The sequence below is a fragment of the Microcebus murinus genome, chromosome 4 (genome assembly GCF_040939455.1).
Source record: "Microcebus murinus isolate Inina chromosome 4, M.murinus_Inina_mat1.0, whole genome shotgun sequence".
In the NCBI taxonomy this organism is placed as follows: domain Eukaryota; kingdom Metazoa; phylum Chordata; class Mammalia; order Primates; family Cheirogaleidae; genus Microcebus; species Microcebus murinus.
This window is the reverse complement of record NC_134107.1, coordinates 16,759,975-16,776,914: the sequence shown is the minus strand read 5'-3', so window position 1 is coordinate 16,776,914 and position 16,940 is coordinate 16,759,975. Positions and strand designations below refer to the sequence as shown.

Genomic DNA, 16,940 nt, shown 5'->3' with positions numbered 1-16,940 from the left:
CTCACAGCAACCTCAGACTCCTGGGCTCAAGCAATCCTGCTGCCTCAGCCTCCCAAATAGCTGGGACTACAGGGATGTGCCACCGCGTCTGGCTAATTTTTTCTATATATATTAGTTGGCCAATTAATTTCTTTCTTTTATAGTAGAGACAGGGGTCTCGCTCTTGCTCAGGCTGGTTTCAAACTCCTGACCTCAAGCAATCCTCCTGCCTCTGCCTCCCAGAGTGCTAGCATTACAGGTGTGATCCACCGTGCCTGGCCTAGCTTCTTCATTAATGTGATTCTCTAAAACGTATATACTTACCATATGACAGGTATATTTAAAGACACTTGGGCTAAATATAAAAAAAATTTGAATCAGTTTCCTAAAGCATAGTGTCTAAAATAATGCTATAACTGCCTAATTACACACACACACACACACACACACACACACACACACACACACACACACCCTTGAGAATTATGAGACAGGCACATACATCTGGCTAGGATACAGGTGTACAAGGAAAGATCTCTCTGGATCCTGATGTTATACTGAGACAGCTCAGCACACCGTAGTTGCAATAAGAAATAAGGACATCTCTATCCTGTTTATCTTTCTTTTTACAAGAGGAAAAAAGGACTGAGTCATTTATTGCCCACTCCCAGCCCACTAAATCAGTGGCAAAACAGAAGTGATTGTGTTGTGCTTTGTCTGATGTTTCTTGCAAGTTATGATGAGCTGCCAATAGACACTTAAGTCGTGGCTGTGATATATTTGCAATATCTCTGGTCTCGATGTAGAAGCCCTGATGTCAAATACTCATTCTCTCACTAACTGTATGACTTTCGGTAATTGACTTATTTTTTCTGAGTCCTGTATCCTTCATTTTTAAAATAGGATCATTGTAACAATGGCTGTCTCACAATGTGGTGGTGAGAATTCAATATCGTAGTGACTAAGAAGACGTTTTGTTAACTGCAAAGGATATTTGCTGTTTCTCCTTTACTTCTAGTACTTCCGTCAAAACCAGGGCTGGTCTTGGTTAGGTCAATTCATAACGTGATTTGGAAGATGCTATGTCTTTCTCTTTGCAACAAACAACCTTGCGGGGCTCAGCAGGGAAAGATGTTGATCTGGAGCTTCCTCTGCAGGGCGCCCTTCACCTCCTTGTTGCGGAGGCTATAGATGAAGGGGTTGAGCATGGGAATTATGATGGTGTAGAAGACGGACACTACTTGGCTATTGGTATTGTTAGTGGATCTATGGGGTTGGACATAGGTGAAGACTACAGTGCCATAGAAAACAGCAATGGCCAGGAAGTGGGAGGCACATGTGGAGAGGGCCTTCTTCCGCCCAGCTGCTGAGCGCATGTTCCCAATGGCCACCAAGACCAAGCTGTAAGAGGTGAGGATGACTGCAGCAGGCAGGAGGGTGACCAGAGCAGAGAAGACGTAAAGGACCACTCCTGCTGTGGCTGTGTTGGCACAGGCCAGCTGGAGAAGGGGTTTTATGTCACAGAAGTAGTGTGTTACCTTGTTGGGTCCACAGAAAGGCAGGGAAAAGACATTCCCAGTCTCGATAGCGGTGTTGGCTCCACCAAAGGCATAGGAAACAGCCACCAGCTGGAGACAGGTCCCCTTGGTCATGATAGAACCATAATGGAGGGGTTGGCAGATGGCCATGAAGCGGTCATAGGCCATGGAGGCCAGCAGGAAGCTCTCAGCTGTCGCATGCATTACAAAGAAGGTCATCTGGACTACACAGCCCTTGAAAGAGATGGACTTGTCAGAGGCCAGAAGGTTGACCAAGAGCTTGGGTGTGATCACGGAAGAGTAACAGACGTCAAGGAAGGAGAGGACACTGAGGAAGAAATACATGGGGCTATGGAGACGGGCATCTAGGAAGATGAGTGCCACCATTCCCAGGTTGCCCACCACTGTGATGGCATAGATGAGCAGGAAGCCTCCAAAGAGAAGCTCCTGGAAGTCTGGATAATTGGAGAATCCCAGCAAGATGAACTTGGTAACTGGAGTGTGGTTGCCGCTGATGAGGGCTAGTTCTCCGGGTGTCATCTGCAGAGGTGACAATTGATAATCACTCAAGCAGTGTTACTAGAGCATGTCCATCCTGTGCAAGGTACGATGAGGGAGAACACCTAGCAACTATTAATGTCTTTTCTGTCTCTATGGATTTGCCTATTCTGGACATTTCATATTAATGGATTTATATAATATATGGACTTTTGCATCTGGCTTCTTCTTTTTTATTTTTTTGAGACAGAGTCTCACTCTGTTGCCTGGGCTAGAGTGCTGTGGGCATCAGCCTAGCTCACAGCAACCTCAAACTCCTGGGCTCAAGCGATCCTCCTGCCTCAGCTCCTGAGTAGCTGAGACTACATGTGTGCACCACCATGCCTGGCTAACTTTTTATATTTTTGGTAGAGACGGGGTCTCACTCTTACACAGGCTTGTCTTGAACTCCTGACCTCAAGCCATCCTCCCAACTTGGCCTCCTGGAGTGCTAGGATTACAGGCATAAGCCACCCTGCCCTGCCTGCCTCTGGCTTCTTTCACTTAGCTTAATGTCACTGAGGTTCATCCATGTGGTAGCATGTATTAGTATTCATTCTGTCTTGTATTTAAACATGCTTTAGGGCATTCCATCCTCGATATCATAACCACCTTGTCCTCTGCAAATCCATTGAGTTGAATGTCACCTGGGAGATCATCAGCTTGGAAATGGTGTTTTAGTGGGTGCTTGATTGTTCTCCAAGATATTAATCCATGGGATTATTGGAAATGCCAAGAGTCCTCTCCTTCCTCCCGACACGTTCCACTCTCTTCTGCTCCCCACCCCCATACCTTTCTCTTTGAGTGTCTGGGCTACATCCTGAAAATCAGCAGGAAAACCTCTCCAACTACTTCATCCATGTCAAACAGGTTTATGTTGAGGACAAAGAGGAGATGTGGTGTCCTTGTGCAGAAGAATGTAGAAGAACAGCCTCTCCTTTATTCTCACCTGTTGTAACAGGTATAGCGTATGGCAGAAAGAACACTGGACTGACAGGATGGAGACTGCCTTTCTGCTTCCAGCTCTGTTGCTTGTTAGCTCTGTTACCTTGGGCAGGTATCCTCTCTTTGGGCCTCTGATTTGCTATCAGCCAAGTCAAGGTTTGGTCCCAGAAGTCTGACAGTGAGTGCCTCTTCCCTGAGCTTCCTGTCTGGGTGTGGATCTTTGTGTCAGTGTGCCCCAGGGAACACAAAAAGAATCCACGTGAACTTGTCCAGAGGAAAAGGTTACTCTATACCTGATTAGGAGGCTTTGTTCAGCTTATAGGATCTATTTCAGTATCTTGGCCATTCACATAGTGATCCCTAGCAAATATTTTGTATATGAAATCTTAAGTTCTGAGGATCTTTGCTAACGTAAATAAATAGGTGGGGATATAAGGATTTTTGTCATGGTAATGGCATTCAATTTATTGAACTTCTTAGTTAATGCCAAGAGTCACATAGTGATGTGTCATCAAAACTTATTTGTAATACTCTATCATCTGTTAATTTGAAAAGATCCTCCCTCCATTCTGTTGGAAGATTTCCATCTGATTTAAAGGATTTTATAGGCAATTCTACAGTCATTTACTTTTCAACACTTGTTTATCAAATTATCTCTTTGGGTAGTATCCTGCATGTGCTGGTGAAATGCCTTCTCATAAGATTCAGGATGGGTTAGGAACATGTATTTCTGGCCCGGTGTGGTGGCTCACGCCCGTAATCTTAGCACTCTGGGAGGCCCAGGCGGGAGAATGGCTTGGGGTCAGGAGAGTTTGAGACCAGCCTGAGCAAGAGCGAGACCCTGTCTCTACTAAAAATAGAAAAAGTTAGCTGAGCAACTAAAAATAGAAAAAATTAGCCAGGTATGGTATGTGTCTGTAGTCCCAGCTACTTGGGAGGCTGAGGCAAGAGGATTGCTTGCACCCAGGACTCTGAGGTTGCTGTGAGCCAGGCTGATGCCAAGGCGCTCTACCCAGGGCAACATACAAACAAAAATCCCCATGCATTTCTTTTCAAATACGGGAGGAAGCAACCATGAAGGGGGAGATGAGAAAGATGTACAGCGTTTCCATCCCAGATGTGTTCTCAAGGACATTGGTTTTGGGAAAGAGTATGGACACTGAGGTTCTGAAATTGGTTCCCTTAAAGTTGTTTTGCCTATGAACCCTTTGAAAAGTCTTCACGTACCTTTAGTGGTTACACATCCCTAGTTTGAAGACCGTGGCCTTAGAACAGGAGTCCTCAAACTACGGCCCACGGGCCACATGCGGGTGTTTTTGCCCATTTGTTTTTTTACTTCAAAATAAGACATGTACAGTGTGCATAGGAATTTGTTCATAGTTTTTTTTTAAACTATAGTCCGCCCTCCAACAGTCTGAGGGACAGTGAACTGGCCCTCTGTTTAAAAAGTTTGAGGATGCCTGCCTTAGAAGAATGAGTTAGCTCCTGAGATTCCCAGGACCCTCCCTCTGCCTTGCTGCCTCTCTTTCCTCCCAGAGCTGGGCTTGTGGTTATGTGACTGCAGAAGAATCCACTAGAACCCACTCCATGCTCTTCAGAGAACAACCTTCTATTTATTGTAAAGGTCAGAATACGCAACCCTGAAAGTCAGGGTTCTGGTGGCGTGGCAAAATCCTATCATATGACTCCGCTGTGAAATTTAACCTAGCAGAGTTGGCCTCCTGCTCTGTGCTCCAGTTCTCCACCCAGGGCCACGGGTATCCTCTTTTTTTTAAGGGAGGAGGCCTGGCTATGTTGCCCAGGCTGGAGTGCAGTGGCATTCACAGGCGAGATCCCAGTACTGTTCAGCTTGGAGTTATGCTTACTCTTTCTTTGCTAATTTTCTTAGGGGCTCAGTTCTAGTCAAATCCAAATGTGCCCGAGTCTCTGATCTACAGTGAATACTGCTTTCATTTTTCTCTGATAGGATGATGGATACGCAAAGTCATACTCAGCCTTGTTTTTATGCCGAGCTCCTGGATCTTCCTTGCTGGCAAATGAGGTTTCTTGTTCGCCTTTCCAATCCCCTTCTCCCCTCATCTTCCCATAGCCCAAGACCGTGTTCCCTCCTAATCCTTTGCTACTGCCATCCCAACTCCCAGATGGCCTTCCGATTCCTCCAGAGGCACACCTATTAATAATTCTCAGTCATGGTCACCTTGGCCAATAGCTTTCCAGATATAATCTGAGGTTCTCCGTTTCAAAGTACCTCCAGGTTTCCTCCGTAAATCCTGCAAAGCCATCCCTCAGCTGCTAACTTCTGGCCAGACTTCCTTTTCCCAACTGAATTCTCATTCTGTGTAGTGTTGTACCCTGACAGTTGAGTTTGACTCACACAGATGTATTCAGAATTGTTTAACAGGGCTTCGTCAGTTTCCAAGTCTTTCTTTACCCGCCATGGGGTTGTTTTGCTTCCCTATCACATTATAGCTTCTGCGAGCAGAGGTTGTTTTAAGTTTTGTAATAAGGAAACTTATTACAAGTTTCCTTGTAATAAGTTATAATAAGGAATATTCTTTGTAATATTCCTTGTAATAAGGACATAGCAAGTATTTGAACACTACTATTATTTAAAAGTATTGAAATAGTTACGATTGTTCAAAGCATGTAAACACTTGCTGTTCAAAAGAGCATAAGGCATGGCTGCAGCCATTCAAAATTTTGTTGAAAGACACACTTGCTCCCGTGAGAAAGAGTGGGGTTGCATGGAGCCCACCCTATGGCAGTAAGAACCCACTGAGGGACGCGTAACTGAGGCATGGAGTGATCTGGGAAGGCTTCAGGACCAGGGGGCATGTGGCTGGGCCTTGAAGAATGGGGACAATGCGGCAGGTGGAGGAGATGGGGAAGAACAAGGCCTGGAGGTGGGAATCAATCTCAGGAAACGTGAGGCAGAAGATGCATTGGCAGGAGTCAGAAAACGTGGTAGGGTTGCTTAACCTCCTTGAGCCTCAGCTCGCTCAGTTTCTGTGGGGACTGGAAGACAATGTGTCAATGTACCGAGCACACTTCTGGAAACAGAGGAAATGCTGGGCATACATTAACGTCCATCAAGTTTGGCTATGAGCACATAACGAATGGGGGTCTGGAAGACACTGCTCGGGACCCCTGAATACCACGGGATCTCAGGCAATGCTTGAAGGCTGACTGAGTGAGGGATGGGTGGGCATGGATTTTGAAGGAAGGGAAGGAGAAGAGAACAGGCAACCTCAGCTTTCTGCATCAGCTCCGGTGGAACTCAGTAGATAAATACCAACCTTAGCAGATGGCACTCCCCAGCCTGAGAACCTCCAAAGGGGACACCGGATCTCCTCGGCCCAACCACGTGGGGTGGCTCTGGGACTCCCTCTCCAGCCTGTGTCTTTCAGGTTCTTCTCCCTAAAGCTGTTTCGGGGGAGGCCACACATCCAGACCTGAGGACAAGACATGTAGCTCAGGCAAACAGAACATGGCACTCAGGACTAAATCTCCAGACGCACTCTGGTCTTGCTCGAGTTTATAAAGCCAGCTCCAGTCCTGCTTGGTCCCTGGTGGCTTTGGAGGCTTAGCACTCTGGGAGGCCCTTGAAACACGCCTTCTCTTGGGGTCCTGGAAGGCTCAGCCTTAGGGAAGAAGAGATTATCCCCTCTAGATTTTGGGCACTTATTTTGGTCTTGAGTCAGAGGGAGGTTAGGGTCTCCCCAAGGCACTGGAGCTTGGGGCTCTAGTCTTGGCGTTATTTAATAGAACGGTTTAGCAGGAGCAGGTTTGAGCCTTCCTGCCTCCTCCCTGGATTCTCAAGTTTGGATGAAGAAAAGTCATCTTGTCCCTTGGGAGCTTGCAGGAACACGGGGGATCATTTGTCCAGTTTCCCCACTAAATAACCCAGGGGGCCTTCTCTGCTGGACCTTGAGAGTCTGTTGTGGGCCCTCATACTGATCAAACAAGCTGGGGACACTGAGTTCAGAGACTGGGGAGGAGATGAATGGGGGCCAGGGTCAGAGCTAGAGCTAGAGGCAAGCTCCTTTTCTCAGTATAATCTTTATTTATTTATTTATTATTTTTTTCTTTTGCTTTCCTCAACAAGCAGAGAATGCCATCATCTTTCATCATTGTTGTCAAAGGCTGTGGTGGAACCTCCAGGGGAATGGGGGTCACCCTAGGGCAGGGCCTCGGGCCTGACTCTCCCAGGGAGCTCTCCTGCCTTTGACAGCCGGGAAATCATTGGCAGAGGCACCGGGGGCCTTGTTAACAGAATGGGTAGTTTATTTGTATTAACAATTTTAAAAAATGATATTTTCAGAAATGAAGCTAACTTCTAAGCACAGGAAATGCCGATGGGCATAAAGGAGAAGCCCAGGGATTTGTTACCAGGCTCGAACACACACACCGATCACGTCCCAGGTGTTGCCTGCCCCTCCTGTCCTCCTCTCTGACTGTGCTCTGCCGCTGGGAGGCTGGGTCCCCCTGACCCATTTGTCGGCTGACACTGCTCTCCCCAGACTGCGTCATGTTGGGCTCAGCTGAGGCTACTGGGGTGAGGGCGCTCATGGTTCTGTGGATCACGGCCCGTTAGAACTGAAGGGAATCGCAGAGTTTAGTTCAGCCGGCTCTCAGCCGCGGTGTGATGGTGCAGCGGTGCCTCTGAGTCAGGCCTGGACAGCCCGACGGGAAAACCGAGAGCGTGCTCAGGGCACCAGCAAAGTAGAGGCATCAATATTTAAAAAAAAAAAAAAAAAAAAAGGACATATATGGGCATTAAAAAAAAGTACTGGGAAATGATAGGACATTGAGATTTGCTTTAAAATGATCTGGCTGTCATAAAAAGGAATGAAATAATGTCATTTGTAGCAACCTGGATGTTTTTAGAAGAACATTATCCTAAGTGAAGTATCTTAGGAATGGAAAAGCAAATGCCACATGTTCTCACTTATAAAGTGGGAGCTAAGTGATGGGTACACACAGTCATGAAATGGTATAAAGGACATTTGAGGCCGGGCGCGGTGGCTCATGCCAGTAATTCTAGCACTCTGGGAGGCTGAGGCAGGTGGATCACTCAAGGTCAGGAGTTCGAAACCAGCCTAAGCCCATCTCTACTATAAAAAGAAAGAAATTAATTGGCCAACTAAAAATATATAGAAAAAATTAGCCAGGCATGGTGGCACATGCCTCTAGTCCCACCCTCTTGGGAGGCTGAGGCAGGAGGATCGCTTGAGCCCAGGAGTTTGAGGTTGCTGTCAGCTAGGCCGACACCACGGCACTCTAGCCTGGGCAACAGAGTGAGACTCTGTCTCAAAAAAAAAAAGGGGGGACATTGGAAACTAACAAGGGGTAGGGTGTAGGAGGAGGTGAGGGATAAAAACTTACCTGTTGGGTACAATGTACATTAAGAAGGATTAAAATCCAGATACATAACTACAACATGGACAAACCTTGAAAACTTTACGCTAAGTGAAATAGACCAGACACAAATATTATATGATCCCACTTATACATGATACCAAGCATAGGCAAATTCATAGATGCAGAAAGTGGAATAGAGGTTATCAGGGGCTGGGGGAAGGGAGAAATGGGGAGTTATTATTTAATGGGTACAGAGTTTCTGTTTGAGACGCTGAGAAAGTTCTGAAAATGGATAATAGCAATGGTTGTACCATGCTGTATACTTAAATTGCATTATATGCAATTTATATGGTATACTGTGGTCCCCAAGCCCCAGGCCATGGCCTGTTACCAATCTGTGGCCTCTTAGGAAACCAACTTTGCATCGCTGCCCGAGCTCCACGCCACCAACTCGCACCCAGGACAACCCACCTCTCCATCCCCAGTCCGTGGAAAAATTGTTTTTCATGAAACCGTCCCTTGGTGCTGAAAAGGTTGGGGACCACTGGACATACTTAAATGGTGAACGGTACACTTAAAATAATTAAAACGATAAATTTTATGTTATATATATTTCATCACAATAAAAAAAGAGAGGGAAGTCAAGGTACCTGACACGCAGGCTTGCTGTAAGAGTTGAGAAATATGCTACTTGTGGAAGCACCTCCTGGGCCACACAGCACAGGCTCACTGTTCCTTCCTCTCTTTTCCCCTCCTTTTCTTCATCACCTGCATCTTTTCTGACTTATGTTAATTTCTGAGCTCAGGGTCTGAGGATATGATTGTGTGGCCAACTTTCTGCCGTCCACCCAGGGACCGCTAGCCACCTGCTGTCATTTCTAGCTCTACCATGTGGCTGGTTTTCTCATCTTGGGCTTTTTTTCACCCTTCCATCATTGGATAAGTATTTAGAAAGTTTCAATTTATCTTAGTGTTCGCCTGAGGAAAACCTGATTAGAAGGAAAATCTGCTATCAAAACAAATTACCCTGTGGGCGTCCAAGACGAGGGTGAGTTATGTTTGGAATGTCTGTGCAACTGCTGTCGCCACGTGGACACTGATAACCACGTGTTGACGGTGAAGGACACAGATACACAGAAATGGGGGTGAGTGTGTGGATTGTGTGGATTGTTCAAACAGCATAAGCCCAGGGGAACCAGTTTACCTGGAAGTGAGAGTAGGTGGGAGAGAGTCCAGTGAAGTTGAAAGTGTTGCAATTAAACAGGTGAAGACAATCTGGCTTCATCACTTTTACAAATTGTATGACCTTAGTTAAGTTAATTAGCCTGAATTTTTCCCTTTGCGAAATGGGGGTAAAAGACTTATCACAAAGTATGGCTGTAAAGATTCACCAGAGACAATGTTTGGAAAGCACGGATAAACTCTGATTGCCTTCCTTTTTCATTTTTGGAATAAAATTAATCAAGTAGATGTTTTCTTACAGACCCACAGAATGTAAAATAGAGCAGAGGAAGGACCAGTATTTCCCAAGGGGCAAAGGCAGAAGAAAGAGCTAGGATATATGGGAGGATGGCAAATATCATGGAAGGCGAGAAGAGATCTTAGTTAGGAGAATAAAATGAAAACCTGCTGAATTAAATGGAGTTGTTTGTTAGACAGATGTATTACCTTTGTCCAGCTATAACTAACAGAAAACTCAAGGAAAGTGTCTTATGCTATAAGGATATTTATTCCTTATTTAACAAAAAGTTTTGTGGCAGATTTGTTTTGGCCCCAGTGAGGAAATAACTTCCCCAGAAGCCCAGAGCTAGCTAGCTGATTTCTCCTAAAGCTCAGTGGCTAGATGTAGATCCCTGGGTCACCTCTAATCACCACAGTGCCTGAGAAAGACAGCAGCTGTCCTCTTAAACCTCTTGAGTTTGAAGCAGTCAAGAGAAAGGGTAGGAATTATTGTTGGATCTATAACAGTGAGTTTAGATTGGTAGGGAAGACAAGAATGGATACTTAATCCACTGATAACAGTTGAGCGTCAAAAAATGTTCCCTGAATGGATTTGGTGTCCATATTTAAACTTCCTTCGCAATAAAAAAAAAAATGAAAAGTTTATATTATCTTGCCTTGAATATCTTCTCTCTTCAGCATATGTTCAAATCCTCCTTACATATAAATACCTACTGTTCACTCATTCATGCATATGTGCAGGCATTCATTCATTTATTAATTAATTTGATATTAATTGAATACCTACCATATGCACTAGGTGCTTTGTCTATCATGTGACTTTTATTATCAAGAAGTTTCCGGCCAGGTGTGGTGGCTCACGCCTGTAATCCTAGCACTCTGGGAGGCCGAGGTGGGCAGATTGTTTGAGCTCAGGAGTTTAAGACCAGCCTGAGCAAGAGCAAGACCCTGTCTCTACTAAAAATAGAAAGAAATTAATTGGCCAACTAAAAATATGTAGAAAAAATTAGCCGGGCATGGTGGTGCGTGCCTGTAGTCCCAGCTACTTGGGAGGCTGAGGCAGGAGGATTGCTTGAGCATAGGAGTTTGAGGTTGCTGTGAGCTAGGCTGATGCCACGGCACTCTAGCCTGGGCAACAGAGTGAGACTCTGTTTCAAAAAAAAAAAAAAAAAGAAGGTTGCAGTCTGGTGGAAGAGATATTACATGTACCTCAATGATTATATACATAATGAGCAGCAGAAAGATTGAAGTATCCTAAAAAAAGGTACATAAAATACTATGAAAGGTCAGAGAACGAAGAAATTACTTCTGGCTGATAAAATCAGGAAAGATTTTTGGGGGGGAGCAGAGGTTTGTATTGATGCAGGTAAAGGGGAGGTGGAGAAGAAAGGCAGTTGCCACCAGGTGAATTGGTAAAAATAGGCAGAGAGGAGGAAGTGCTGGCTTTAGGAAGCAATTCTGACCACTGATCCCTTGTTTTGGTGACTTCCTGTTTTGCTCATTGTTGAGGCCACGTGTATGTCAATAATTTTATGTGTGTGTATATCTTTTCTGTTCCTAACCAGACTGTGTAGCATTTACAGAGCTCATTGTGGCTGCACATCCCATGTTCTCAATAAATATTTGATGAGTTTATTTTCAATATTTATTATTACTTAAGATTTATATGGTGACCATTTCCAAGAAGACTTGATATTTTTACAAATAAAAGCATGTAGTGGATGTGTGTTGGGATACCTGTCTAACCATAGCCCCCTCTTCTGGGAACTTATACCATGTGATGGCCTCCTGTCTGGTACAGTGGGTTGGATCAGGAATGAGCATCTTCAAGCTGGTCTTTTCCCAGGAATCTGGGAAATAAATGTGATTGTGGGGGCTGAACTCAGAAGCCCATTCAGATCAGGCTGGGAGCTGGTACCACAGCAACCAGAACCATGTGTAAGCCGCATTAATGGGGGAGCAGACAGCATGGCTAGGCAGACACCAGGCTGCAGAAAGGAGAGAGGGATGGGCACACAAAAAGAAGCAGAGATAGGAGACCATTCATCCCCAGTAAGAGAGAGAGGCATGGAGGCTCCAACTTTGACAGCTTTGCATATACTAGCCAGATCCAGGCCCCAGGAAGCCCGATGTGCTTAGCTGCTGCAAGACTGTGCTGTCTTTGCTGTATACCTCCTCTTTATTTGAGCTTAAATTGAATAGTTTTCTGTTCCTTACATCCAAAAAATCCTTGGCTAGAGCAAAGTGCAGCACAAAATAAGACATTAACAGATTAATAGAACAAACCTGGTACCATTTACAGGAACAGTTCTTTGCCTCTTACCTCAAAGCACTACTCCATGTCTATAAACTCCATAAACTAAAATATGGTGACTACCCCCAAAATATACTTATTAATTTAATGTAGTTCCCATTTTATACATCAAAAACTATCAGTCAGGCTTTGAGTACACATAAAAATTTGAATTACTACACAGAGTTTATATTATTTCAACTACAGACAACACTTGATATTTTAATTAGTCTATATTGCTTTATCAAAGTGTTAGTTTAGTCAGCCTTTGGAAATATTGATAGTAGCTCTAAGATACATCTCTTATCATCTTCATGTATCTCCAGGAATTCCAAGATTCCAGGTAGGAGACACTGATAGGAAAGAAGCTGGAATAGGTACCTTATAGGACCTGATTACAGAGGACATTCAGAACCTTGAAGATTCATCAGAGGTAAAACTTGTAATTTTGCTGAGATATGAATTTGAACCACCTGCACTGGCCCAGTGGTGTTTGGAATGAGTCACTTTCCTAGTGAGTGAATTTAGCTGAGCCCCTGGCATTTGCATCTCAGTGTGCCTTTGTTGACTATGCATTTTATGGGGAAATTATATGCTACAGTGGCATTTACAAGATTGGGGATTGGATAAGTTTTCAGAAATATCACTCAATAATATGCAGTGTCTAGCCTAGTGCAGTGTTTTCCAAAAGTCAGCCATGATTTTTGTGAAATTTACATGCTAATTGTAGTATTTACTTAGTATTTTAAAAAAAAACAACTCACTTAAAAATAAAATAAATCAGGCTGGGCGTGGTGGCTCACGCCTGTAATCCTAGCACTTTGGGAGGCCAAGGTGGGCGGATTGCTCAAGGTCAGGAGTTCAAAACCAGCCTGAGCGAGACCCCGTCTCTACCAAAAATAGAAATAAATTAATTGACCAACTAAAAATATATATACAAAAAATTAGCCGGGCATGGTGGTGCATGCCTGTAGTCCCAGCTACTCGGGAGGCTGAGGCAGTAGGATCGCTGAGCCCCGGAGATTGAGGTTGCTGTGAGCCAGGCTGACGCCACAGCACTCACTCTAGCCTGGGCAACAAAGTGAGACTCTGTCTCAAAAAAAAAAAAAAAAATAAAATAAAATAAAAAAAAAATAAATAAATCCAAGCCTATCTTAAGAAACAATATCCTTAAAAATCCACGGATTTAATGCAACAGCTGTATCTTTAATGCATATTAAGAGAAACATATAACCATTAAAATAAATTTGTCAACTTCTCTTTCACTTAAAATCCTCTTGTTCACACTAACATGGCCTTGGAAATCACTTAAACTGAGTGTGAATCCTGCTTCTGATATTTATGGATGGTGTAGCATTGGATAAATCACATAATGTCTGTGATTCCTAGGTTACTTACATGTGAAGTGGGGTGGAAAAATCCCTACTTCACAAGGAAGGTTGAGAGAAGCAAATGAGCTATAGCATGCACAGTATGCAGGTTAGCATAGTGCCTGGTACCTAGTCAGTTCTCACTGGATGATAGCTTATAGTGACTATGGATTGCAATGTAGATTCACTAAAATTGCCAAATATAGCTGGAAACAAAAAAAAAAAAGAAGAGTAATTTATTTGATTCTATCCTACTAGAATAGATTTTCCTTAATTGCTAAATGCAGGCATCTCCGAGGAGGTGACAGTCATCCATTTGAGCAGCCTGCTGAGGATTGGTAGATGCGTGTGGAGATGGTCATTGGAAAGAAGAGGAAAAGGGTGAATCTCAGGTAGAATTGGAAGAACATATCACACACAGACTCAGAGTGGCCAAAGGGACGAGTAAGCCGGGGAAGTGCTGTCCAGTCGCAAAGGTGCTGAAAGAGTACAGTGCTGCAAGTGGCAAGTTGCGAGTAATTAAAAAAAATTTCTTTTTTTTCCCACAAAGGGTAATACAATGGCAGGTTGCAAGCAATTTTGTCTATACACATCTCTGCTTCCTAATGACTGTATCTCATGCACACCTCCTCTTCTCCACCCTTCTCACAGGCTGTCACCTCAACCTTCCACCTACATCTACCTTTCTCACCCAAGCCTCTGCATCCCACCCCGTCTTCTCTCCCAGCCGGCTGATTGCTGACCTTCCTGCAAACCGTGCTTGCTGCTGCTGACACATGCTTCATTCTGAGGATGGTGCTGAGTAGGAAGTAGCTGGAATAAGACTTTGAGGGCTGGTGACTTCACAACATTTTCTCCCTCAGTCATAAATAGCCCCCGGTGTTAATGGGGCTGAATCACAGCCTCCAGGATTGAGGATACAGCTCTCAGAAACACAGTTATAGCTGCCTTTATTCTGTACAAAATTCTTCAGCCTTATCTTCTATGCTTCTCAACACAGACTGGCCCTGAGCTGCATCTCGTCAGACCCTGGCATGTAATGCACTTCTCTAATTCCTGTCTTCTTCTTCCTCAAGCTTATGAGGCCCTTCTTTCTTCCAGTCAAGATTTATCTTTCTTGTATTTAAATATCTAATTTAAACTTCCTTTCCTCCAGACCACCCTACCTGAAGGCAATATTTCTTTCTTCTGAAATTCTGTAGGATTTCTACATTGAATGTGCCACTTATTTCTTGGCAGTAAACTGCCTTAAGCCCCTTTTGAAAATTATTAAACATTTTTTGTCTCTTCATTCAAACTATAGGCATGTTGGAGGGAGAAACCAGTGTGTGCATGCTCTGTGTTCCATATAATTCCAAACACAGCAGGATACACAGTGGTGCTCAGTAAATACTTATCGGTTAAATAATAGAAGGGAATGACTTTGGGGGAAATGAAAGGAACCGAAAAGTGAATTGAAAATTGACTGACAGAGTCTCAGGAAGGGCACAGGACCAGAGAATCTGATAAATTGTCACTTTTTCTCAGATTAGGTCCCAAAGGATGAGTGGGGATTGGAGATGGGAGGAATAAGCTAACATTGTTTGGAGCTGGTGCAGAGCAGGCTACGAGAGGACTTACAAATACAGACTCATGGGCATCCAGGTCTAAAACTTTAGCGTTTCAGAAAATTCAATTCAATCTAATCTGATAAAACTTTCATAGAAAGATAGAATCACAGGATTTCAAGGGATATGGGGGTTTACTCCAAAAGGCATTGACTGATGCTTGATTCATCTTTTTCAACATCCTCACCAAGTAGGCATCAAATCTCTACTCAGACACTGGAGAATTTACTAGCTACAGAGACAATAAATTCTATGGCATTTCCTCAGTTCAACAATTAAAAATTTTATAACCTAATTTGCACTGAGTATTGTTAGGTGCACCTGCTGGGAAGACACGGATGACCTATGGCTCTGTATCTTTGTGGATGCTAGGAAATCATGGGGTACAATGTTGTGCCAGGTACATCTCTGTCTTTTCTAGTTTCTCCTATTCTTTCCTGTGTGGTTCATTCTTTTCCACAACTTTCTTTTCCTATTATCTCTCTTTTTTTCATATCTTCACCACGATTTGGGCTTTCTAGGAGTATTCAAACTCTGGGGTTAGTTTCTTGGAAGTACTGAGGGCAAAGGAAATTATTACTCTCTGTACCAAGAACATTTGTACAAGTTGGAAGAAATGTTAAAGACTATGCATCCAACTCTGTCACATGAAAGGAGATACTGAGGGCAGAGCGGGGAAATGTTTCACTCGTGATCAAATAGATGGTGAAGATGTGTGAGGTCAGCAGTCATAATTGTGCATAGTGGAATCCAGGAGCATATTCCAGATGACCCCCCACCTAGTATGTAAAATAAAAGGGCTGCAACAGTTTGAGCTGGCATGGACGTCACATTTACATATCATTTGCATACACCCACAGCAACCCCCAGCAATCTCCTCTCAGTTACTTCTCAAGTGAGAATGTATCATTGCTTCCCTTGTTTGTCATTTTTAGTTTTTCATTTCTCTCTTCCTCTTCAGCACTCACAGTCTTTGGCCCAGATCCACTGCAGCATGAAAGGGGAAAAAGTATTCACAGAACATTAAAATTAAACTTCAGACAACTGTGTTTCTCTCACCATCTGGTTCCTGCTAAAACGGCCACTCCCCAGAGGCTCTTGGCCTCAGTGTCCCCAAAATGGAAATGCTTGGTAAATATAATGCAGGTTGGAGAGGCTGAAGGATGTAGGCAGAGCCACCAGTGATGTTTTTTGAACTCCAACTTGGGACACACAGTTTGACAGGATTTTAATGCAAGACTGTAGAATCCCTGAAGGCAGGGACTTTCTTATACATCACACCATCTGCACACTCAGTCCATCATGAGGTACACAACAGACCCTCCATATGTATTTCCATATAACTTCACACATAAATGTATGAAGTTATGTGAAAAGTTTTATACCCTTATGTACAGGCATAGAAATCAAATATCTACCAGAGGTTTCTGGAGTAGGCATCTATTTATTGGGAAAGTGCTACATGAGATCTAAAATGCTATACAAGTGGAATGTGTTGTTATTTTTGACATAATTAATGGGTTCATTATTTTTTTCGAGATCGGGTCTCACTCACTCTGTTGCCTGGGCTAGAATGCAGTGATGTCATCATAGCTCACTGCAACCTCAAACTTATCTCACTTACCATAATGTCCTCCCAGTGTTGTTTCAAATGACAAGATTTTATTATTTTTTATGGTTGAATAGTATTTCACTGTACATATATACCACATTGTCATTATTCATTTATCTATTGTCAGACACTTAGGTTGAACAACAAATGTTGGTGAGGTTGATTCCATATCTTGCCTATTGTGAATAGTGCTTCAGTAAAGATGGGCATGCAGTTATCTCTTCAAAATACTGATTT

General features: G+C 43.7%; 1 protein-coding gene across 1 annotated transcript; it reads right to left on the bottom strand.

Annotated features, from left to right (window-relative positions):
* Positions 1-1,097: 1,097 nt before the first annotated feature.
* Positions 1,098-2,057, bottom strand: LOC105863125 (olfactory receptor 5AP2-like). The gene has a single exon (XM_012749879.3). The coding sequence runs from the start codon at positions 2,055-2,057 to the stop codon at positions 1,098-1,100; it is 960 nt and encodes a 319-aa protein (XP_012605333.1).
* Positions 2,058-16,940: the final 14,883 nt, after the last annotated feature.

Excerpts from the sequence above, each read along its gene's own strand:
- LOC105863125 (XM_012749879.3), bottom strand. The coding sequence starts at position 2,057 with ATGACACCCGGAGAACTAGCCCTCATCAGCGGCAACCACACTCCAGTT.